A 24270-nucleotide genomic window follows, 5' to 3' on the forward strand; every position below is an offset into this window, starting at 1 on the left:
TTAGTAACGGCGAAGTTTATAGTTAGTTAGACTTTTTAATAGATATAATTTCAAACGGCCGGATTATTTTTAAAAAAGTGAGAGAGATTATTATTATAAGTATTAGTAATTATATTAAGGGGGCCTACGAATTTATAATTGAAGAGGTATTTATATGTAGAAGTTTTAATATTTTTAATAAAAGCGTTATTTAAGTTCTATTATAGAGAGGGAATAATTAGAAGCTAATTATAATCGAACTTATAATAGAAAGCGTAAAATTTAATAGCGATTTTAACGGTCTAGTTCTTCCTCTCTACAACTCTATTACCCAATAGGTAATAGGTAATTATTATTAATAACTTTAATCTTATAACTTTCTATATACTTTTCTAGTAGGCCGATATGAATTTTCTATTATAGTCAAATATAATCCCAATAGGAAATCCCTAATCGTATATTAATAAAAACCAGACGATAATAATACCCTATTCTATAACTATATATATTAAATAGCTAAGGATTAAAAGTAACCTTTTTAAAATTTTATCTATTACGGGTATTATAGCATTAAATATTTTATAATTGGGTATTTACTATAGAGTATCTTTAATTAATATTTTAGGAAGTCTTATAATAAAATCGATTAAAATGATTTTTATAGGGAGAGTTTCTTCTAGTCTAATAGGTTAGTAATTACTAATTGGTAAATTACGGTCGGTCTAATTTAATTAGTAAATTAGATAATATTTAAAATATTATTTAATTAAATATATCTTATTTAGGAAGGATAGTCCTTATAATTAATATATTATTTAGTTACGTTCGAAATGGTATTTATTATTATATACAGCTTTTAAAACGTCCTTTATAAATTTATAGGGAATATAAAGGTTCTTTATACCGTTGGATTATTAGTTATAAATAAGGCCGTCGCGTATAAAGAAGGGGTAGCCCATTTTTAAAAAAAAAATATTTTTATCTTTAAAAACCTTCCTATATTATTTTAAATATTTTATAATTTTCGTAAATTTCTTATCCATTAAATAGGCTGCTACGTACGCTTTATATAACTTTAAACTCATTTAAATTTCCAAAAAGGCGTATTATATATTTTTTAAATAATAGGCTAAATCTTCCTAAATATTATTAAAAACCGGTATATTATTAAGGTTATCGTTCTAATCTTTAATAATCTTTAAATAATTTAGAGCGTTAGGTACGAAATTGAATTTTCTAGAGATATAGAAAACTTTAAATTTATACCTAAATAAATAAATTAATACATTAATTAATTATTAATTTAACTTATCGGTAAACATTATACGTAAAGAAATCTACTCTACAATACCCTTTATAGCAGAATAGTTAATTAGGACAATAATTAGGAAGTTACAAAAATATAATTAGGTTCGGAATTTCTTAACTACCTAAATAAAATAGGTTACTTCCAATTCAAAGGGTCTATATTTTATTTTAATTTTAGTAAGGACTTTACTTAAAAATATAATAGAAAGTATTTAATTAGAAGGAATATAGCTACCTTCGGCTTAAATATATTTATCCTTTAAATAAAATATTATTATACTAAAACTTTATTCTAAAGACCTATCGATTTAGAAGAAAACTTACATATTAGAATCGAAATAGTATAATATATTTAATTAATTATAAATCGATTATTAAAGTAATTTAAAAGTAATCTTTTCGGCGGAGGTTAATATATAATACGTTTTTAAATAATAAGCGGCTCGTTTAATTAATTTACCCGTTTCGACCTTACTAAATTTACGTCCCTCGGCGAATAATACTACTTTATAATTCTATAATAGTTTAATTAACTACGTATAATATAGGATTAAATACCGGAAGAAATTTATATTTCCAATATACTATTCCAACGCCTTTAGATTATTAGGAAAGGCTAAGATCTTAAACGCTTTAATTCGTTCCTTTATAGTAGCTAGTCCGAATCTATTAATATAGAAACTTAAGAATTTAATACTAGAATATCCTAAATATAATTTCTTAAGCGAGAGTACTATATTTTTAAATACGAAGAGGGAGAAAATAGTATCTAAGTATTTATAATAATCTTCAATAAAATTAAATATAATTACAATATTATCAATATATATTCGGTAATAATCCCTATATTTACGTAATAATATATTTATAAAGTGTTAAATATATACTAAAATATTTTTAAATCCTATCTAAACTACAATAAGTTACTCTAAACCTCTATAAATAATTAGTATAAACCTATCCCAATACTTCTATTATATTCTAAATTAGTAGAAGAAGGAAACAGTATTAATAATTATAATAATAACTTTACCCTTTATAAAAATAATAATTTCGCCCTATAAAGGAAGGGGGTAATTATCTAGAATCGTAAAGCTATTAAGGATTTATAAATTAATTACTAGGCGGCCCTTAGGACTATTTTTAATTTCGCACTAAATAATAAATATTAAATATATAAAGGGTATAACGTATCTAACCCAATCTATTTTACCTTACTTATATAAGGTATTAAAGATTTTATCGATTATTACTTAATTTTTCTTATTTACTAGATATATTTTTATAATTATTTTATAGTTTTACTAACTATTTATTAACAGAATTTTTATTATTTTTTTATTAAGTATATTTATTAGACCCCCTTCCTTCTCTAAATTAAGGAAGCGGATAATAAATTACTTTAAAATAGCCACTACCCTTTTACTCCCTATATAAATATAAGTTCCTTTATTTATTACAATTTCAGGCGCTTTTTTATTTATTCGAATATTTAATATAGAGTACTTTTCTAGTATTTTAGAATAAGAAAGTTATATTTCGGTTAGCGTAGAAGCTAGGCTAGCATTAGGAGGGCTAGTATTAGGTTCCACGGGCGGGGTATTTATTATATTAATTAGAGTAGCAATATTAAAGTTAAAATTAATATTAGCTAGGATATAATATATTTAGTAAACTATTTTAATTATTTATTCGATATTTAAATTATTATTTTCTATAACGCTAAGTATTTAGGAGGCTATAGCTATATTACAAATATTAATCTATATTATAGTAAAGTAATTATTAGTATTATATTCTATAATTCTACTAATTTTCTATTTATACAGAATTATTAGTATTTTACTAGTAGTATTTTTTATTAAAGTAATTATAAGAAAGCGGGTATTAATAATAATATTAATAATAGCAGGGTAGGAAGAGTTAAAAAGAAAGTTCCTATCCTTTAATAGAGTTATATAGTATATTAGTACTATACATTCTTCTCCTAATTATAAAATTATCTTCTTAGCTATAATTACTTTTCTTATATATTAATTAAACGGCTTTAGAATTTTAAATACTATACTAAAATTATTTTGCAGGAGGCGGATTTTTAGGGTACGGTAATTAATATTTATTTATTATAAATAAAGGAAAGAGTTAGTAAGGAGTAAATTAAATTCGAATTTATTAATTACCTATCCTATTACTTTTATTTTTAATAATATCGCTTTTCCTTTAACATTTATACTAAGTAAGTAAATTATAAAGGTCGCTTATTCTATTAATTTTATTAATTTACTATTAATTCCTTTTACCCTTATAAAGAATTTAATAAATATTTTATAATCGAAGGTATTAAGGAAATTACGTCCAATAATTATTTTACTAGCGCTTAAGTCTATATAAATTTTTATAAATATTATTTCGGAAGTAGCTTATATAAAAATTCGGAGGTGGGTAAACCCCGAGAGTAGGCCCCGCCGGGAATATTCGTCCATTTAAGGAATAGCGTTTTAAATAGGTAGAATAGTAATTAAATACGTTATATTTTAATTATCGAGGATCTTTAAATTTCCTTTATAGGAGTTAATATATTTAAATAATTAATTCTAGGAGGGGAACTCTCGATTATACTTCTAATATTTATAAAAATCGGAACCGAGAGAGACGGTAGGAATTTTATTATTTTTAATAGTAATAATAGCATAGTATTTGTTTATATATTACTACTTTATTATTATTAAATTAAATTTTTTTAAATATTTAGAATAAATTAATTAATTATTATATATATAATAAACCGAAGTATTTAAACTATATCCCTCTAAATTATTTATAAAGTTAATATGGTTTAAATTTATAGTAGCGTCCTCTTTAATATAATTAGTACGGTTTCTACTAGCGTTGCGGCTACGGTCGCGGGTATTATTATAATTTTAGGTACGGCCGGTATTCTAATTATCCGATTGGTTATAAGTACAATTATTATTATAATTATAATTACAGTTATCATTGCAATTATAATTACAATTATTATTTCGGTTGCGGTTATAATTATTAATATTATTATAGTTATTATTATAATTGTAATTTTAATTGCAATTATTGCTTCGGTTGTAATTATAATAATAATTGCGGTTACAATTATAATTAAACAATTAATTAGACGATTTACTTTACTCTTATCGCCCGTAATTAGTATATTTATTTGTAGTAATAGCGAATAGTATTATTTTACTCTTTTTAATTTCTTTAAAATAAATTTTAATTTTATTAAAAGAAGGGGGAGAATATAGGATAATTTTAATATTAATACTTATATTATTCTAAATTTAAATTATAATATTATATTAATTATTTTTATTTTTAGAAAGAATTCCTATAACCCGAGTTAGACGAAGCTGCTTTAATACGTATATTGATATTGCGTTTTTATTTTTATAAATATTATAGAACAATAATTTACTTTTATTAAATTTCTTTATTACGGTAATTAAATTAGGTATAAATCTCTTTACTAAAATTTTAATAAAATCGTTTATAGATTTATAATAATACTATCTTTTAGTAGGGTCTAATTGGTTGTATTATTATATATAGGCTGTTCCTTGTAGGAAGGTAGGCTATATACGGATTAGCTATTTTTTAATAGAGTTAGTATAATTATTTTTTAATAGTATATTAAGGCGGTCGGCGAATATAGTAACATTAATATAAATAATATTACTACTATTTTCAATTATTCTTACATTTTCGGAATTGTTAGTAAATAGGTTGAAGGTTCTAATATTATTATATTTTAGTTTAGGCTTATTATTAGGGTTACTATAAATTTAGTAAATAGTAGGAATGCGATAGGGGTTGTAAATATTGAAGTATTCGAAAGGAAAGTCCTATTTATTGTTCTTGCCTTCGTTATTACTATTATTCTTATTATTAGGGTTACCGGGGGTAGCGGCGATTGGCCGGATTCTAGGAGTTAAAGGAGGACTACTACTTCTAGCTTTATTAGTAAGTATAGTAATTCCTTTTGTAGTAGCGTAGGCAACCTTATTAATAGCTTTAATAATTTTAATTAGGGAGGAGGAATTAACTTTGTTAATATTTTTTATAGTAGTGCGTTTAGTAATTATTTTAATAATTTCGTTATAGGATAGGTCTAGAAAGGCTACTATATACGTATTTCTCGTATATAAATCCCGGATTTTTTATAGATATTTAATATATATTTTAGCCTACCTTTCTATTAAGCGGCGTAAATTATTGTTATAATTATAGAGATTGTTAATTTATTCTATAAAATTCTATACGGTAAGTTCCTTATTATTATTTATTATTTTAGTAAGGCGCGGATTATAATATAGGCGAATATACGGGCGGATTAATAGGCTATTATTATATATAGTAGGGTTTTAAGGTACGGGGATATATTTACGGATTTTAGGGTCCTTATATATATAAGGGAGGACTTCAATAGGCGGGACATCTCTATTAAAACTCTCTATAGTAGGGATATTATATTTGGGAGTAGTATTTCCGTTATTATAATTAACGGGTTCGTTAGTAGGGCGATAAATAATTATAATATTCGATTCTTCGGACTATATATTAGGGAAATATCCTAATATTTTAATAATTCTACCTTTTCTTTTATTAAGTAGGGTAGGATTAATATTTTTAATAAAAGTTAGAGAGGTAATAGCCTTTATAATTTTTTTATAATTAATTAAAATATCGGATTCGAATTTAATAATAGTAATAGTAAATTTATTAATACAATCGCTTTATACGTAGGCATTTCTAATATAAATTATAAATTATTTATATATTTTAATTTTAAATTACTTTATATTTTTATTAATACCCTTAATTATTATATCTATATTATTAAACTATTTCTAAAACTTCTTATTAATTATATAGTTAAGGATATTACTATAGGAAGTATCGTTATTAGAATCCTCTTCCTAGCCGGCAATTATAATATTATAGTTATTATATTATAATTTACGCTTTTAAAGCGAGGTTTATCGCAATACGAAGGCTTCGGGTAGATTAATTGTAGAGGATTATTATAATTTAAATAATAATAAAGTATTAGTTATTGAAGAGATTAAATTATTAACGAAGCTGGATTTAGATTAGTTAATAGTTATAGGGTTAGAAGGACTAATTTAAATTTGGGTTATATTATAGGTCGGAATATTATTAATATAAAATTAAGGGAAGATTGAAGATTAATTGTTTAAACAATTAATATTATAGGTAGAAGGTGTAAATAGTTTATAAAACGAATAATATAAAGTTATTTACTCTAGGGGGTTTTTATTAACTATAAGGTTTAAAATAATAGTTATTAAAAAGGTTAGTATAAATTCACTTATTTATAATTATAATATTAGAAGGTAATAGGATTAGAATAATAATAGAAGAGATAAATAAAAGTATTTAATTTCGTTAATACTATTATTATAACGAGCGACTAATAAATTCGAGAAGCTTTTTTATTAGTACTATTTTTACAATAAATAATTAATAAATTAGTAAAAAGGGGGGAGGAAAATAATAGTTGTCTTTCAATAAAATAATTATAAGTTACCCTTTATATTAAAGATTAAATAAAGTTTAAATTAAAGGGTATAGAGGTTTTAATATATTCGTTCGATACGAATCGACGTAAGTACAATATTATAGTGTAAGAAGCGCGCGATACTATCTTTATAACGAGTAATTATGTATTTAAGAGATTATAATTGTAGGGTCGGCGTTTTACGATAATCGATTTTACAATTAGGTTGGTAAGTTTGTAATAATAAGGTTAGCGAATTTACTAGAAGATGGGTGTAAGGAGTATATTGTTCGTAATAGGTTACTACAATTATTTAATTGCAGTTACTATTTAATAGGGTAATACGGGTGTTTTTAAATATTATAATATTAGTATATATTATAATATTAAAGAAGAAGAAAATAATAGAGGAAGAAAGGCGTGGCCGAAGGCCGCCCCGTATAGGAATCCCTTTATAGGAATTCTTTATTTTATTGCTAGTCTATAGCTAATCTATAGGTCTAGCGACTGGGCGAGTAAGGTACGTGCCAAGGCACGTGCTAGGGCACGCCTGTGCCTCCATCGGGGGTGGGTATGGCCAGAGCTATGCCTAGTCTACTCTAGTCAATTAAAATAGTCATACATGCGATGCTTCCCGCATCAAACTGTTAAACAGGGACAGGTGCTTTGTACCTCTATGGACCCACACCAATTATGTACATCCCGGTTGTTGGTCCCTGAAAAGCGCTTCCCTCTCGACCTTGATGGAGAGTCGAGACCTGAGCCCGGCTCGCTTTTGGAAACTGACGGGAAATACAAAGTCATGAAATCATGGTAGGTACACTCTTGAACAATGCCACCCAACAGGTCACCTTCCTTATGGGGGTCGGCATAATGCAGCCTTGCTAGGCTGGGAACGGCCATTTCCGATGTACTTGGTGGACTTGTGATGGCTGGGTCCTCCAGTCGGGTAGGCACCCACCTAGAGGCAGTCGCGTGGTCCCTGTTTGCAACGGACCTTGTTCTCCTTCTTTTCCGAAGCCAAAGGCGACCCATCGTCGGACAGACGGGAACTTCATGTTCGTACTGGCGCTGGCTACGCCGAATCCGCTCCGAAAGTCCGAGCTACATCCTGAGATACATCATACCTACCCTCTCGACTTGGCTGGTAGGGATGGATTCATGGTGCTCTCAATCCTTTGTCAAACTGCATGCAACATTGGCATTCGTGTCCAGAACGACTAGGGTTGCCTGCCTAGAGGTACCTACGCAGACTCGGGGTAGTAACTGAGATCGACAGTGTAGTGCACTCCTTCCTTTCTTCACATACCTGACCTTACCAAGTCAACAGGCTCCTTGGAAAAATGAATGTGGATTTTCAAAAACTTCAGTGTTTACAACACAGTTTACAGCCAAGGCATTTTTGAATTCATTGGGATTGACGCAATATGCTGAGTTCGATAGAGTACCCCTACAACATATAACACGTTCGAATAACTGTCCCCCACCTCTCCTGTCCATTCAGCAACTATTTACCTCTACTTACATACATTCTTCCCTGCAGCCCGCTGAAACCCTTCCACGGTAGCCAAAACTCTTTGATGATTGAATGCCGCCCTCTCACTGCGCGTCATCTCTTCTTCTGGTTTTCCGACTAACATACCATACTGATCCACCTTTTGGATAAACTTGCTCACCCAGTCGTCGGAACTGCTCAGACCAAGAGCTTTTGGTATATTCTCCCTGTTCTTGGGGTCCGTCAAAGTTGCCTGTACATCAACAACCTTGCGGACGTCATTGAACTCATCAATGCTGACTAGCTTGCTTTTGATCTCAATCCCAGGGAGGTCTTTCACCAGTTCTTCACCTAGGTATTCCACCTGGCTAAATTCAGCTCGTCGAATAAACGTGGCTCTTTCGCTGGCAAGGCGTATGCCTTCGAGTTCGGCCGCGATCTTAGAGTCCCCGCTGTATCCAAAAGGGTCAGCAAAACTTCCATCGTGTCTGCTATGTGACTGGGAATAATAGAGGTAGGTATGTCTAGAGGTACTTACAGTGCTCCTCGAGCTTCCTTGACCATGTCTGACCAGCCTTTGAGCACGGTATGATACTCGGGTCCTTTGCCACGAACTTCTGAAAGAGTGCCTGTTGCAAGTTGTAACTTCACGAATTTCGACCCTGGGATTTCCCACAATTTTTGGGCCGTTTTAGTCAGATCTGTCGGATCCAGGTCTGGGATGTTCTGAGGGCCGATTTTGTTGTTGCGTAGCCAAGCCAGGGTAAACTCTTTCCAATCCATCTGACCTTCGGCGAGGCTTCCTTTATGTCCTTTCTGGCCATAAGATTGCTTGAAGAGAGTTTTGTCTTTTTCGGGGTCGAGCTGACGATAAATAATCCCCTGGCCTGCGCCGCGATACTTCCAGGCAGTGTTATAAACGTGGTAGCCGAAAATCAGCTCGTAGGCAGCTGCAGGACTCTTACTTGCTACAAGACTAGCCCACGTCGCAATGAGCACGATCCAGGTCCATGCTGAGCGTGCCAGCATCGTGATGGTGTGGTTGGCCTGGCGGTGGGTGGTCTGGAGGTGAATGAAGAGTTGTGCGTGAGATAGCGAGAGAAGATGAGAACTGATACGATGAAAGAAATGTATCAACCGGGCATGTAGATAGGTACGGTACAAGGTATGCCTTGGCCCTCGGCAAAACAGAGGGGAAAGAGCTTGCTTAAAGTATAATTCCATGAGCATACAAAAGTGTCCAGGCACCTATCATCTCAACGAAGTACCTAAGTATTATCTTGAATCCAACCTCAACCTACCTCTACCTCTCCCTGGAGGTACCACCATGCAGGTTGAACGTGCTACATAGAGGTATGTAATACTTGCCCGGATCCATACAATGTACCTCTACCTACCTCTATCTTACCTCCATCTTCATGACATATTGACAGGTACGAATAGACCGGCATGTCACATCTTCTCGTTCTAAAGACACAAAATACCTCTATGTAGGTACCGACCTTGTAGGTAAGGTACCTACCTCTAGGGTTAGCGAAGATTCGGGTCGCCAGGTTTACGAGCATCAGCAGGTACCTCCCAGTGCTTCAGGCGTCCGCAGTCTTCGAACGATACAACCTAGATCCTAGTGCGAGATTCCAACCCATGTCAACTCCAGGTAATGTTCACACGTGATAGCCCATCAACTGTGTCACTCATTTGATGTCAAACTCCAGTGGGTTTGATTCGTTCGGCTGTCTTGTAGTTGTTCGCCTCTAGGTACCTCTAGAGGTACCTAATCATACGATCACCTACCACTGCCTCTAGGTAGGTAGGTACCTTGTACCTAGTTTTCAGAGGTATATGTACTAGACAGGCAGGTACCAGATATCATTCAAGTCCGAGTCTCGTCTAGCAAAGGTCGTATTGACACTAGGGTACCTCTAGGAATAAATTTCGGCTTTTTGGTGGGTCGTGGTTACCCTACCTTTTGGGGCTTGTTCCTACCTCGACATAACCCAGACGTACGTAATGGATGCAATACTACCTACCAGGTACCTAGGTACCTACCTCTACCTCTACCTAGTGTAGTACCGACCGGAACGTAGGAAACCTTTCAAGCATTCAAAGTGGGTACATACCAGACCTCTACCTTAGAGGTACCTAGGTACTTGGGTGGCACCAAACTTGAGAATCTTCTTACCGATTGTTTTGTTTTTCTCACCATGGATCAGGTACCTCTAGTGTGTGACAAGTGGGATGTAGCACCACCAGCGATCCAGGATGAAGGGAGAAAAGGTCTGGACCAGACTGGAGATGTTTGGTCGGTGGGATTTCGGCAGCAGAGGACCCTCACCAACGGAGTTTGGAAGCTGGTCTGTGGATATCGGTTTGACGAGCGTGCATATACTACATTGTAATGGTCTGGGGCTGGTAGTCGACCGAGAATTCTGTGTGAATGTGACGAAGACCGCATTCCAAAGACTCTGCAAGCCCCCTCGACCTACCCTACCTACCTATCTAAGCCTAGAGGCATGCTGTTGGTGACTTGACTTGTACCTAGAGGTCAGTTGAGATTCAACCTAGGTTGTAGGCAAAAATCAATCTTGAGAGTCGAAACCTCTATCTAACCTGGACTCCGGGCCTCCGGCAACTTGACGCTTAGTGCTTCCGTGGATCCGATCATCCGTTATGTGCTTCCGTTGGTTGCCTCGGACAGTTGAAAATAGAGGTACCTAATTTTCGTTCTTGACATCCGGAGCATGGAGGTATCCAGAAATGGACTTGGCCTTACGTTGCGTATGTCGAGCAAGAACTTGAAAAGTTGAACTACTAGAGGTAGAGGATCTGGAAGAGACAACTACATGTACCCAAGGTTGCTGCAGACACCCGTTGAGAGATTCACTCATCCTTCCTTCAAATTATCTCTCCCCCGTTCTTACCTACCTTACGCTACCTCTACCCTCTCGCTACCTACCTACCTGGTACCTACCTCTACCTAGCGTATCTACCTTTGTCAACGAACTCTAATCACCAGCAAGCTTGAGACGCAATGCGGTGGTTAACTCTGGCGGTGGCTGCTGCCACCATCGTGACTCAGGTCACGGCAAAAGCTGTATTTGCCCACTTCATGGTATGAATTTGGTCCCATCCCAACTGGTGTACTTCAGAACAATAGAGGTATACCTACCTCTACATATATTAAGGTTGTGATTCTAACTTGGCTCTTTGAAGGTTGGCAATACGGAGAACTATACAACGAGTGACTGGCAAGAGGACATGCTTCTAGCCAAGAAGGCACACATCGACGCCTTTGCTTTGAACATGGCCCATGATGACCCGGTCAACGAGAAGTCGCTCCCAGCCGCATTTTCCGCCGCCGCAAGCGTAGGCATGCAACTTTTCTTCTCATTTGACTACGCCGGCAACGGGTTCTGGCCCAAGGAAACGGTGATCAAGTACATTACGACCTATGCTTCGAGCAGCGCCTACTATCACCACAACGGCAAGCCTTTTGTGTCGACCTTTGAAGGTCCCGAACATGCCACTGATTGGATCGACATCAAGAGCCAGACATCCTGCTTCTTCATGCCTGATTGGTCTTCTTTGGGGGCCATGAAAGCAATGGCTGCAGGAGGCGGTGTCGCTGACGGGCTCTTCTCATGGGCGGCATGGGCCTGGGGAGACTGGGACATGTACACGTACACGGATGCCTCGTACGCCCAATATCTGAACGGAAAGCCGTACATGATGCCGATTTCACCCTGGTTCTACACCAATCTACCTGGGTACAACAAGAACTGGCTCTGGCGCGGTGACCGAGCGTGGGGCGACCGTTGGATCCAGGCGCAGTGGTGGCAGCCAGAGTTCGTCCAGATCATCTCCTGGAACGATTACGGGGAGTCTCACTACATCGGTCCGGTTAGAGAACACGCCATGGCAGCTTTCGACATTGGCAGGGCACCATACAACTACGGAACGCTGCCTCACGACGCCTGGCGTGATATCCTACCGTTTGTAATCGACATGTACAAGAACAATGTGTCCAGGCTTGACTATGAGCAAGCCGTGGCCTGGTACATGTTGGTCGATCCGGCGAATTGTGACCACAACGGAACAGTCGCCAATACCGCCTCCCAACTGCAGGTCGAATTTGAACCTGAGGCGGTACTGGACCACAAAATACATTTCATTGCCTTGCTGAACGGCCCGCCAGACTCGGTCACCTGCAACGTTGGCGGTACGATCAGGGCTGGTACGGTCTATCAGGGTCCCGATGGCGATGGGGCCGGCATGTATCTAGGTGAATGCAAGATTGCCAGTGGCGGCCCAGTCAAGATCATCATCTATGGCACATCCGGTGACCCAGTCCTGACTATCTACGGCAACCAAATCCATGATGAATGTCATCTTTGGAATGGTTTCACAAACTACAACGCCTATGTGGTGGGTGCAAAAGCCCCTTCGCCCATCGAAGGTCAAGTGGCAGATATCAGTCAGGCTGTCTGTGTCAACGGAACCGGCATGCATCTTGTCAAAGACCTTTGCGAATTTACCTGCTCGTTGGGATACTGCCCCAGTACTGCCTGTGTGTGCACACGGCTGGGCAAGCCCCTTACTCTGCCAAAGGCCACAGGCGTCCAGGGATATCCCAGGGGAGACCTAGACGAGAGTGTCTCGGGGCTTTGTTCCTTTGCCTGCAACTATGGCAACTGCTCTGACTTTCACCAATATTGCGTCACTACGAAAGTCCCACTTCCAGTTCGGCCGCAATCCCTTTTCGAACCACAATATTGCACCGCTGGCTTGTCGCAGAGAGGACAAGAATACTTTGATCAGCTTTGCGACTTTAGTTGCCGTCATGGGTACTGCCCGCTCAGGGTCTGCATCTGTAGCATTGGCTGGGGATTCGCCAACATCCTCGACCCCAACACAACATCCAACGCCAAGCCTTTACCTGGCGTGCTTGACTATGGCCTGTGTAGCTTTGCCTGCCAGCGTGGTTACTGCCCAGACGACGTTTGCTACGAGGATGGTGTGTATGACGGCGATTTGATCTTTGGTGAATTCTATGACCCGATTGAGGAGTTATACACGGATTTGGAGCCCATTGAGGACCTGACCTGCGATCCTTCCAAGGTGCCGCAAACATTGGACGATCTCGTTCATGCGGCCGATACTGGATCAGTTCCTTCCGTCTGCTGGAACAGATGGGCACTCCAGATATTGATTCGTACCCTCCGAGGCCTCAAAGACGAGTATGAGGAGAGCACAAAAGGATACGATCATTTGTTCGACGTTTATCAAGACTGGGTCAAGAAGAGCGTTAGTCCGCAGTTGCAGGCCTTCGTCAATCCGGGAACTCGTACTTCGCCAGGACTCAAATACTTCGACTGTGTTCTAACATATGAAGGGCATAAGCATGAGAAGACGGCTTGTGAACATGTTGGCTTGGATATGTTACCGTCAGACGATTGGGATGTTACATTTACCTTGCGTAACGAAACGGGTTTTTATGCTGAGGTCCTGGACAAACTCGGAATAGCGAAGGAATGGATTACTTTCGGCGATGTTAAACTTCCTCGTGCGTGCAAGGATTTTGGTGGTGACGATGGAGCCCACGTCGGTGGCCAGGGTAAAAATAGCGGATGTCGGCCAGCTCGTCAGACGTTGACCAACTTCCCCATAGCTATCGACACCAAGGATGTAAGTTGAGAATTCACTCCGCCTGCATGGTTCGAGAGACAAGTACTGACATGGGTACACCTACCCACAAACAGATCTCAGTGCCAAACCCAAAAGTGGTGCTGGAGGCGGCCTTGGCAAACATGACAGCCCTCGTCGACAGTCTGCTAGTCGCGTACTTCCTGGTGGGTACCGACACTACTGAAGCTGATAGCGGAGATGTTGTCACTGCGGCCAGCATGCCCATTTTCATGCTACAACAAGCCATCGACAACATGAACGAGATCAAGAAGATGGGAGGTCACATTATCGAAGAAAACAAGAAGAAACTCATCTTGCTTATCTTGGGTATCGTCTTGATGGTCATTCCCATCGTCGGCGAGGCTGGCGGGGCCCTGTTCGGCGGAGTTGCCATGGTCTCACGTATCGTTGCCCTTATAGACCTTGCGGGCAATGTGGGACTGACTGCCTATGATGTAGTCGAGGACCCGGCATCGGCGCCCTTTGCCATTATGGGTATGCTGATAGGATTTGGAGCAGGCAACGTACTAGGTGGAAGGTCAGAGAAGTCATTTGCTGAGGCTGGCCAGGCACGGAAGGCCATGCCTGCCTCCAGCGTTGCAAAACTCGGCAACATCTTTGTCGAGAATGACAGTAAGATTCAAAAGCTCATCAACGCCTGTATAAGATAGCATTAACGGATGGAAAACGGAGGGGTGCCAGCTTAGAAAATTGGACGTGGCAGGAATCGCTCACGATTGGATCCCCTTGACCACTCCCATGGCGTCCGTAACCGTCTCGAGCAAAGAATCTTGGATTTTCCAAACGGCACCCGGATTTCGTGAGCCCTGAGCGTTGCTCTCGGACGCGACAAAACTTTTCTCAGTACCCCATACGTACCTCTAGGTAGCTCAGCGCGATGTAACAGTCTGACTTGGGAGAAAGATGGCCTGGCAGCCCAGTTCAACGTCGATGGCCATTTATGTCAGCAACAAAATACAGTAGTTTCCCATCGAGCATGGAGCGTTGTCTTGTTTTCCGCAGTCGTGCCCGTGATGATCAACGCAACTTGCAAACCATTGCTTCAGGAACTGGAAATAAACGAATGGTCAGTGGGCGCAGGTAGAGACGGCCAGATATGGTCGGTGCCTCTATACCGGCACAAAGCGACATGTCGCCATTGAACGAGACGAGTGTACCCCGAACGCCGGAGCCTCGAGTGCCTCAACAGCATGAACGATACGGGGACTGGCAATGCTATCATCCGGGTCTGCAGTCATGACAACAATGGGAGATGGCACCTTGTTCAAGCTCCCTCTGGCGAAAGCCCATAGTCAAGTTTAAGACGAATTGAAGCCATGTTGCTGGGCATTCTTGGTGCGGGTGCCACAAAGCTGGCAGAAGAATTGGAACATAATGTTTTCGAATTAGCACCGCTAAACACCATTCTTTTGTTGGTCCATATGAAGCAAAGACATCCGCGGTACTGGTCGGCGAAAGAGAAGACAGCAAGTCGGCAGAGGGCACATCGGCCCTCACTGCTTTTCCAGCATGGATTGCCATGTTCCCAGAAGGGAAGCTACTTTGGTCTTCCGAGTGTCCATCCCACCGAAGCGAACGTATCTGGCCACAAAATCCAGGGAGGCGCAAATTCAAACCGATGTTGCCGTGACGAGGAGTTTTAAGGGTCAGGCGCGATAAGGCCACTGATAGCACAGTAAGCGTGTGAGGCTTTTGACGGTCTCTCATGTGCATCTGAATGCGATACAACCTCAGGATAGCTCCGCCCTGTGCGCCAATCACTGTGTTTCCTCAAAGCCGAACGAGGGATATCAGATTATGATTCGCTGTATGTATTGCGGACAGCTAGAAACGGAAAGGACCGAGGGTGAAAACCACTGATCTCGTTGTGGTGAGTCAGAGCCACTCGGCTTGAAATAACACTGATGAATTGCAAGCCCAATATCCAGACCGAGAATGCACAAGGTAGGGAAGTTAGCCAGAGGTCTCGGGCTAGTAAACCAATCAGTCAGTTTTGGACCGACGAATTGATTTGGTCGAAGACGTGATGTGTAGGACGGGAAGCCGTATCAGTGTCTTGCTGCCGTTTAAGCGGGGCCGCGGGGGCGCTGTTGGTGGTCTGATGCCGCTGTTGCAAAAGGAACATGACCTGGATTCGAGGCTTGACATAACTCATAAGTGGGCAAGAAGTTGGTCTCCACTGGTACCTAGGATGATGTCGTTGAGGGTTGAGACTTCCATGGTGAAGAAAATCGGACGGAAGACGGGACGAACCAGGATGGACGGGCTGGACGGCATGTAACCCCAACCCTAAACCCTGGGTCCCCTGGGCTGAATGGAGCCCCACAATGGTCAAGTGCCCTGCAGGGTGGGTGGCCGCCCGCAGTCATGTGCCCACGCGACGCGCTGCTCACTGACACCCGCAAGCCGTAGAGGTGTTCGCGGTCCACCACGCCAGTGCTTCGACTTGCAGTTCACCCGACGCCTTGCCCTGTTCCTTTGCTTAAAACATTCCATTCATTTTCAGTTCCACAAAGACAACCGGGCAATGCGACAAACATGTCCAACCATCCCGCGTCTTCATCGCGCGCCGGATCGCCCTCATCAGATCATGTTCTCTTTGATCCTTCCCATCCTCTCAAGGGCGTCGTCGTGTGCTGCACCAGCATCTCGCCAGAACTAAGGGTACCACCCACCTGCCGCCCTCAGCCTCGCCCTCCTCCCCGCAGCCTTGACAGCCAACTGACTCTGTGAAAACCAACAGACAGACATCGCCAACAAGACCGAAGAACTCGGCGGCAAGCACAAACACGACCTCACCCCTGACTGTACCCATCTCATCGTCGGCGAACACGATACGCCCAAGTACCGCCATGTCGCAAAGGAACGCCCCGACGTCAAGGCCATGGCCGCCGGCTGGATCGAAGCCCTCCGGAAGCTTTGGGTCGAAGACGCCGACATCGACTTCAACGCCCTCGAGAAGGAATGGGAGCTGAAACCCTTCGAGACCGGCGGCGGCGAGCCGAACCTAGTAGATGGCACAATCCATCCCCGACGAAAACTCTTGGTCTGCTCCACCGGGTTTATGGAACCCGAAGAGCGCCAGCACATCATCGACATGGTCGAAAAGGGCGGCGGCATATACACGGGCGACTTGACCCGCCGCGTCACCCACCTCGTCGTCTACAAGCCAGAAGGCCGCAAGTACCAGGCTGCTCAGAACTGGGGCACTAAGACTGTTTCGGTCGAGTGGATCAACGATTGCGTCGAGCGTGGCCTGATTCTAGACGAGAAGTACTACGATCCCCTTCTGCCACAGGACGAACGAGGACTTGGTGCTTGGAACAGACAAAGCGGCCGCGTTCCCTCCCTGGGCAAAAGACTGAGACAAAGCGCCGCCGAGGGACAAGAAGCCGGGAGGAGAAAGCTGAGAAAGACTGCTAGTATCAAGCTCAACAGCCAGAGGGATAGTCTGTGGGGAAGCATCCTGGGTGTACCCCCGGCAGCCACTTCTTCGCCTGCTGCTGCTGCTCCGGCTCCCCTTACCGGAGCTTCTCAACCACAGCCGCCTGCCTCAGCACCCGCCCCGCGCGATCCGAGCCAACAACAGCCTTCGGGCCCAGAAGCACAATCGGTGGACACCCAGGGCTCGAGGCTTTCGTCGTTCGGCATACCACATGACGAGTTCATATTTGCCTACTGCTGTTTCTACATTGCCGGTTTTGCCCCCAAAGAGACCGAAATCCTCATCAACACCGTCGCTTCCCTAGGCGGCGTCGTCTGTCAAACCCTTGACGAGTGCGCGTCTGCCTCTGGCGCCCAAATGGCTCACCGCTTCCTCGTCGTACCACAGAACTCTCAACCAGACAGCCACCCCCGCCTTCCACCCAACGTCTACATCATTACCGAGTTTTACATCGAACGGTGTTTACACAAGAAATACTTCTTCGACCCCCACGACCATGCCCTCGGCCAGCCGTTTCGCGCCTTTCCCATTCCGGACTTCGATACACTTTCTATTTCGACAGCAGGGTTTACGGGCGTCGATCTCAACCATGTGGATAAAGCTATTAGGCAATTGGGTGCCAGGTACGAAGAGAGGTTCACGGCTGATGTGTCTGTTCTCGTAGCACCGTCGGTTTCAGTTATAAGGAAACAGAAACTCGACATGGCGCTCCGGTGGAAGGTACCGATCGTTACGGCAGAATGGTTGTGGACGTGCATCAATTCGGGGTTCAAGTGTCCTATTGAGGACTTTCTCTTCCCCGAACTCAACCAGAAGATCCGTTCCGAGGAACCACCGGCGTCAAAGGGCAGCCAGGTCCCTAGGCAGGATAAGCCTATGGAGAAGCAAACAAAGCAATCCAAGCTAAAGAGCGTCGATGAGGATTTACTCCCCAAACCAGCTGCCGCCGCCGCAAGCAAATCACGCAGTCGCGTCGACGCCTCGGATTTCACCTCTGCTATCCGAGAGAAGATGAGATCTTCAGCTTCAGAGCCCAAGAACACGAAAACAACGCCAGCGCTAGCACCGGCGATAGACGAGTCCCACGATAGCTACGAAACAGCACCGAGTCAGCGGCAAGCAAGCACGGCGAATACCACACCTGGAAAGAAGAAGTCGGCAGCATCAGCTGGCGCACCGCTAACCGATATTTCCAACCTCTCCCAGCCCGCCTCCTCTTCAAATCAAAAACAAAAGGAGCAGCCACCACGCAAATCACTACACAAGATACGAAGCGAGATAGCAGATTCTGACGCGGAGTCTGCAGCGGACGACGACGATCTCCCCCTCTCTGGCGAAGACGACTTGCCAGTCGTTGTCGAGGGAGAGACCGGCAAACGACAACAGTCTAAATCGCCGAGCAAGCTTAGAGCCTTGGAGGAAGAGCCGGTGATAGAAGACCCAGGCGAAACCGGCGAAGAACTCCGCCGCCGCTTGCTCAAAGAAGCAGAAGAGAAGAAAAGGGCCGAGAAGGTAAAGGTGACGGATCGATTGGTGGACTTGTTGTTGGATGCCGGTGGTGACGGCGAGGCCAGCATGGAAACTGCCGCAGCAACGTCATTCACCAGCGCTCTCTCATACGCACATGGGGCCAGAGGCACTTCCGTCACGGCTGTAGAGACAATAGAGGCCAGGGCCATGACCGCGGTAACAAGAGCACCAAGCGAAGCCGCCTCCGTGCGCTCCGATGACGGATCCGTTACCGGCAAACCCCGTCGACGGAAGCGAGAGATCCTAGGGAGAGCCATGAGCAACGTATCAGCGGCAAGCGAGGACGGTCAGGCAGCCGATTCCCCCCCTCCTCGTGGAGCCGAGCTAGTAGAGCGCCAAGCTAGATCCCTTCGAACTTCGACTTCCGGTCGCCATGCTCAACAGTTGCAGCAGAAAGAGACCACTCCCCCAGCAGCCGCGCCTGCCACCACCACCACCACCACCACCGCTTCAACAACAAAGCGCAAAACCCGCTCCAAGAAAGACGACAAGGACGGACCACCCCCCACCCAAGTAGACTACCAAGACATTGACTCCCGAAAGGCCAGGCAGAAGCTCCTCTCCAAGCTCAGCGACAATAAAGCCACCGATCTCGCCGCCGCCGTCTCTAAGCGAGCGGCGGAGGAACAGACGACAGTGTCGATTGGAGACTTGGATGCGTTTGTTAGGGAGAATGAAGATCACGGCATGGGAAGCCCAACGGGGCTGGGGAGGACGATGAGGAATGCTGCGCATGGGGAGAAGGGGTATGGAGGGAGGAAGAGGACTACGAGGAGGTCGAAGGGGGTATAAAACCTCGATCGAGGTGATGATGGAACGGGAGAGTCATGAGCAACAGTACTACTAACATATAGCGAAGCATTCTAGTTTCAGTTTAGCTGCTACCTCAGGTTTTGTTTGATATCTCTACCTACTACCTAGGTAACCTTGGAAATTTCTATATTTGATGGATTTTCTTAGACGTGGCGATGCTTGGAACTTGTTCGTGGGTTCTGCTTTGTTCAAATCATCCAACGTACTTTGATCATGGCTTAAATTATTCTTCTTTAGTCTTTATCACAGTCTTTATCATCTCATTAGGCACATCTTTTTCCTAGGTACTCTTTGTTTATTCATAGGGATTATGCATCGTTACCTCTTCCACGTCCTGGTCTAGTACTGGTCTATTCATCTGCTTAGTACCTGCTACTGACACTCTGCACGTAATTGCTTCAAAATTGTCCCAAATCTAAATGTTACCTTTAGGATATCCTACTTCACAGGCAGCATATTCACATAATCAACATGGCTACCCAGGTAGGTACCTACGTAGGGATCCGAAAGGACCTTACTAGCAAGGTCCAATTTGGTGCAGTTTATATTGGAACAAGCATATCCACAGCACAAAACGTTTATAGAAGTTAGATCGAGGTCTTGAACTAACAAACAAACCCAGTCATTCATTCAATTGAGCTGTACATGGTCGTCATCGTTACAAACAGAAAACCCGTGGTATATCCATCATGTCCAAACCAGCCAAAGTATCGTATCAAAACCCATGAACCCTTCTATTTCTCTCTTTCTCAGTCCTCATCACAAATGCTGACTGGCCTCGGTCAAAATACTCAGCAGCGTAACCGCCGCGCCTCCAATGAGTGCGCTCTTACTCGACTTCTCGCTGCGTTCTCTGCGCTCCCGTTCCTTATCGCGGTCCCGATCACGATCCCGATCATGGTGGCGGGAGGAGCGGTGACGATCGCCGCGATCCCTTTCCCTTTCCCTGTCGCGGTCTCGATCTCGGTCCCTGTCACGGTCCCTTTCGCCGCCACCGCCATCTCGGTACCTAGAATCTCTGTCGCGATCCCTATCTCCTCTTTCACGGTCGCGGTCACGGTCCCTTTCTCTCTCCCTTTCCCGGTCTCTGGTGTCTCTAGGATCCCGGAGGTCACGATCACGCTCCCTGTCCCTTTCTCTGTCCCGATCTCTCCTCGAGCGAGAAGGGTCGCGGTGGTGGTCCCTGTCACGGTCCCTTCCAAGATCCGCCCCAACCAAATCTCGTGGGCGTACACGGCTTCGACTTCGATCACGGTCCCTGTCCCTGTCCCTGTCCCTATCTTTATCATCCCGATGCCTGCTGCGGTCACGGTCACGGTCGTCCCTGCTCGGATCCCTATTGGTTCTGCGCCGCTTTTCGCGCTCCTCCTCCCGTCTCCTCCGCTCCGCATACTCCCCAGGGCTAATCTCCTTCGGACCATCCCTCCCAAACCGGACATGATTCGTGTTCTTGTTCTTGAGAATCGGTTTCGGGGCTGTGGTACTGCTGCTAGGGCTTGTGATACTACTGCTGACCTTTGAGTTATCATCTCCATTCACACTTGCCGGCGGCGACACAATCACCGGTTGACCGGCCGTCTGGGCATCCTGGTTGGTAGAGGCATTGATTGATGCATCACTCGCCCGCCGCCGACGGTGTCTCCTCCTTCTAGCAGCAGATGCATCGTCGCTCACGTCGTCCGTGTCTGAGGACTCACTGCTGCTGCTGTCCGAGTGCCGCCGGGTCTCTGCGCTGCGTCGGCGGCGGCCATCACTGGTCGTGTCGGGTGTAGGCCAGGTACTGTGTCTCCCCTGAGCAGCAGCAGCAGCATACCTCCTGGCATTCCTGACTTCGGTCGTTTGTCTGGCAAACTCAAGAATGTCTTTTTTGGTCAGCTCGCCTAGGACAGCAACAAAATCGGGACGAGCTTCGTAGCGCACGCCGGCCCTTTCGAGCACTTCGGGAGACACCAGCTTGCGCTTGATGCGGGTCCATTTCGCCTCTATGGGAATTTCTTTGCCCTTGCCGTCTGGTGCTAGACGGGTGTATTGTCGAGGAGTTGTGGGCTTGGGGCTGGGTATACCGTTGCCTACTGGGGGTGCAGGTGACATGAACGATGCTGCGGTGGTTGGTGGCCCTTGAGAAGGTGGTGCATCTGGGTAGGGCGGCATAGCCAGGGGTGGGACGTAGCGAGGGGAAGTGCCGTACTGGGCGGCGGAGGAAGAGGCAGAAAGCATGCCGTTGCTGGACTGGGACTTGTTGCCGGGGATGGCGAGCGGTGGAGGGCCGCCGGGGGTGAGGTAATGTCCTTTGCTGGGCGAGGTACCGGGAGAGGCGAAGTGGTGGTCATTTCCCGTGGGATAGGGGGCCAGTTGCATGGAACCCATGCGGGCGGCGAGAATGTCGGGGTTGTGGTTGTCGAGATCTATGAGGTCGCGGGTTGAGATCAAGGCACCTGCTTGGGATCCAGTGATGGAATCCGAGTCTGAAGCGTCTGGGGTTTGAACATCGTAGCTGTATTGGCTGTTGAGACCAGGGGTCCTATGGTGATGGAACGGCTGCAAAGCTCGTGGTACCTTGGGGTCATAGTCTGGAAACCTTGAACTATCTTGTTGACCGTTGGACGAGGCATGGTGATCGAGCAAACCACGAACGGACGGCGGTGAACCGGCGTGAGGGGATTGGTTGGCCTCGAGTTCGCGGATATACGCTCGTAGAACCTCCTGTTTCCATTGTGAGATGATGCTGTTTCACAAAGGTCCATTCACCGCAACAGGTATCACTAACCTTATTCTTCCTCAGGATCTCGGGCGAAAACCCCTCCTTTTCGAGCTCCTCCTTGAAGGTCTGCCAAGTATCCTCCCTCATTTCGGTGGTAGGAGACGCTCGGTTTTGGAACATCCTCGTCGCCACCCGTTCCAGCTTATCCTTGATCATGTCCAGCTGCTTGCCATCGGTATGGTTCAACACCTCCTGGGCATTCTCCGGGTTATGAACCTGCACGGCATCGAGAAGCTTGGCGATCTTGCGAGTCGGGGATTCCAGATCCAAGAGGTTCAGCCTCAACTGCAGGCGGTCATTCACCCCATCGCCATATTGGCGGAGGATGTCGTCCACTTCGCGCAGGGCTTCATCGCTGTCTTCGACGGCGGAGGCTAATCGTTTGGCGTAGATGTTATCGCGCGAAGTGTCCTTGAGGACCGAGTCCTGATCTTGGGATTCAACGTGCAGGTATTTCAAGGCTTGGTGCAGGCCTTTGAGGTCCTCCTCCATCCACTTGAGGGGCGCGTCGTCGGCGGCGTCATGATTGACCCGTTTGACGTCGCGGAGTAACTGACGAGCGTAGGCGTGGACGGACTCGACGGTCGGGGTTGAGTAATCGCCAGGAGGAACCGTCATCGGAATAAAATGGGGAGTGTGAAAGGTCTGGTGTTATGATGAAAGGTCCCACGTGGGGACAATCAGTGGATAGGTATGTGGGTTAGCTCTCGTGCTATCAGCGGAGTGCGGTGGTGGATTGAAGCTGCTGGTGCGTTATGTAACAGCGATTCAATGGTGTTTTTGCAGAACTTTGCCAGATGATGGAATCCAGAGAGTGAACGTCTGAGAGAAAGATGTTCGGGGGAAAGTTCAGGTCTGGTCTACTGTGACAAAGTTGTTGTTTGGTGATCGCCTCCAGCTAAGCCAAGGTTGGTTGTATGGAATCGGAGAGTTAGTGGTCGTGCCAAGGACCGGGACAGGTCAAAATTCGGACCCTTGTTGACCAAGACTGCCCGATGACCAAACTGGGGCAGTGTGGCTGCAAATCTTGGAGCAAGGGTGTAAGCAGGCCAAGCTTTTTTCCTTTTCGTCACCTGCCTTGGTAGCGCCGGAGATTCCGCGATGGTTGATGGAGAAAGTCAGGTCAAAGAGGGAGAGGGAAAAAAAAAACAAAAAAAACATGTGGATAGTGGGGAGCGAGCTTTGGGGAGGTGAAAGAGAAAAAACGGAGCTTGTCAGGTCTGCAATCAGTCAGGTTGGGAATCCGAAAGTCTTGGGCTGGGAGACTGTTGCCAACCAATGACGAAGGTACAGAGAGTGGGAATTGATGCCACTGGATGATGGTCACCGTGATGGAGGGTGGGTGGCAGCCAACTTGAAGGCGAATTAACAAACGACATATCGCGAGGGAAGCTGCTGGCATGGCGTCTGCAATCCTGAAAGGGGGAGACGGGTCGGAAGGGTGTCATATCCTGGGTATGATATGAAACTATGAATCCCTCGAAAGGAACTCGGTGGTGACACGGCGCAATGAAACAGACAGACAAACATCAGGGCTAACGACTAGTACTAACCGTTCCTGCTTCGACCCGTCCACCCGTCCGTTGTCTTGAACCGTTCAGTTAGTACTTACTGAAGGATACTTCAACTTGCGGACATGGCGACTTATTCGAACGGATCTTGGAATGCCGTGTCGATTC

The 24270-nt window shown here is 44.0% G+C and overlaps 4 protein-coding genes across 4 annotated transcripts; 2 read left to right on the forward strand and 2 right to left on the reverse strand.

Annotated features, from left to right (window-relative positions):
• Positions 1-8358: 8358 nt before the first annotated feature.
• Positions 8359-9365, reverse strand: B0T23DRAFT_315024 (uncharacterized protein; the record flags this gene model as incomplete). Its single annotated transcript, XM_062834836.1, has 2 exons — positions 8359-8788; positions 8875-9365. The coding sequence occupies 2 exons, from the start codon at positions 9363-9365 to the stop codon at positions 8359-8361; spliced, it is 921 nt and encodes a 306-aa protein (XP_062693556.1).
• A 1543-nt stretch (positions 9366-10908) lies between these two features.
• Positions 10909-14976, forward strand: B0T23DRAFT_102271 (glycosyl hydrolase family 71-domain-containing protein). The gene is made up of 3 exons (XM_062831711.1): positions 10909-11448; positions 11550-14021; positions 14096-14976. Exons 1-3 carry the CDS (start codon positions 11368-11370, stop codon positions 14690-14692), a joined length of 3150 nt encoding a protein of 1049 aa, XP_062693557.1. The 5' UTR covers positions 10909-11367; the 3' UTR covers positions 14693-14976.
• Positions 14977-16285: 1309 nt separating this feature from the next.
• B0T23DRAFT_334742 (uncharacterized protein) lies at positions 16286-20256 on the forward strand. Its single transcript, XM_062835784.1, has 2 exons — positions 16286-16706; positions 16786-20256. Exons 1-2 carry the CDS (start codon positions 16581-16583, stop codon positions 19807-19809), a joined length of 3150 nt encoding a protein of 1049 aa, XP_062693558.1. The 5' UTR covers positions 16286-16580; the 3' UTR covers positions 19810-20256.
• Positions 20257-20350: 94 nt separating this feature from the next.
• Positions 20351-23209, reverse strand: B0T23DRAFT_439399 (uncharacterized protein; the record flags this gene model as incomplete). Its single annotated transcript, XM_062840686.1, has 2 exons — positions 20351-22533; positions 22598-23209. 2 exons carry the CDS (start codon positions 23207-23209, stop codon positions 20590-20592), a joined length of 2556 nt encoding a protein of 851 aa, XP_062693559.1. The 3' UTR covers positions 20351-20589.
• Between the last annotated feature and the right edge of the window lie 1061 nt (positions 23210-24270).

The sequence above is a fragment of the Neurospora hispaniola genome, assembly GCF_033458365.1.
Source record: "Neurospora hispaniola strain FGSC 10403 chromosome Unknown B0T23scaffold_3, whole genome shotgun sequence".
NCBI lineage: Eukaryota > Fungi > Ascomycota > Sordariomycetes > Sordariales > Sordariaceae > Neurospora > Neurospora hispaniola.

Coding starts and splice junctions, on each gene's coding strand:
- B0T23DRAFT_102271 (XM_062831711.1), top strand. CDS start 11,368: ATGCGGTGGTTAACTCTGGCGGTGGCTGCTGCCACCATCGTGACTCAG. Junction 11,449..11,549: donor CTGTATTTGCCCACTTCATG/GTATGAATTTGG, acceptor GGCTCTTTGAAG/GTTGGCAATACGGAGAACTA. Junction 14,022..14,095: donor TAGCTATCGACACCAAGGAT/GTAAGTTGAGAA, acceptor ACCCACAAACAG/ATCTCAGTGCCAAACCCAAA.
- B0T23DRAFT_334742 (XM_062835784.1), top strand. CDS start 16,581: ATGTCCAACCATCCCGCGTCTTCATCGCGCGCCGGATCGCCCTCATCA. Junction 16,707..16,785: donor GCATCTCGCCAGAACTAAGG/GTACCACCCACC, acceptor GAAAACCAACAG/ACAGACATCGCCAACAAGAC.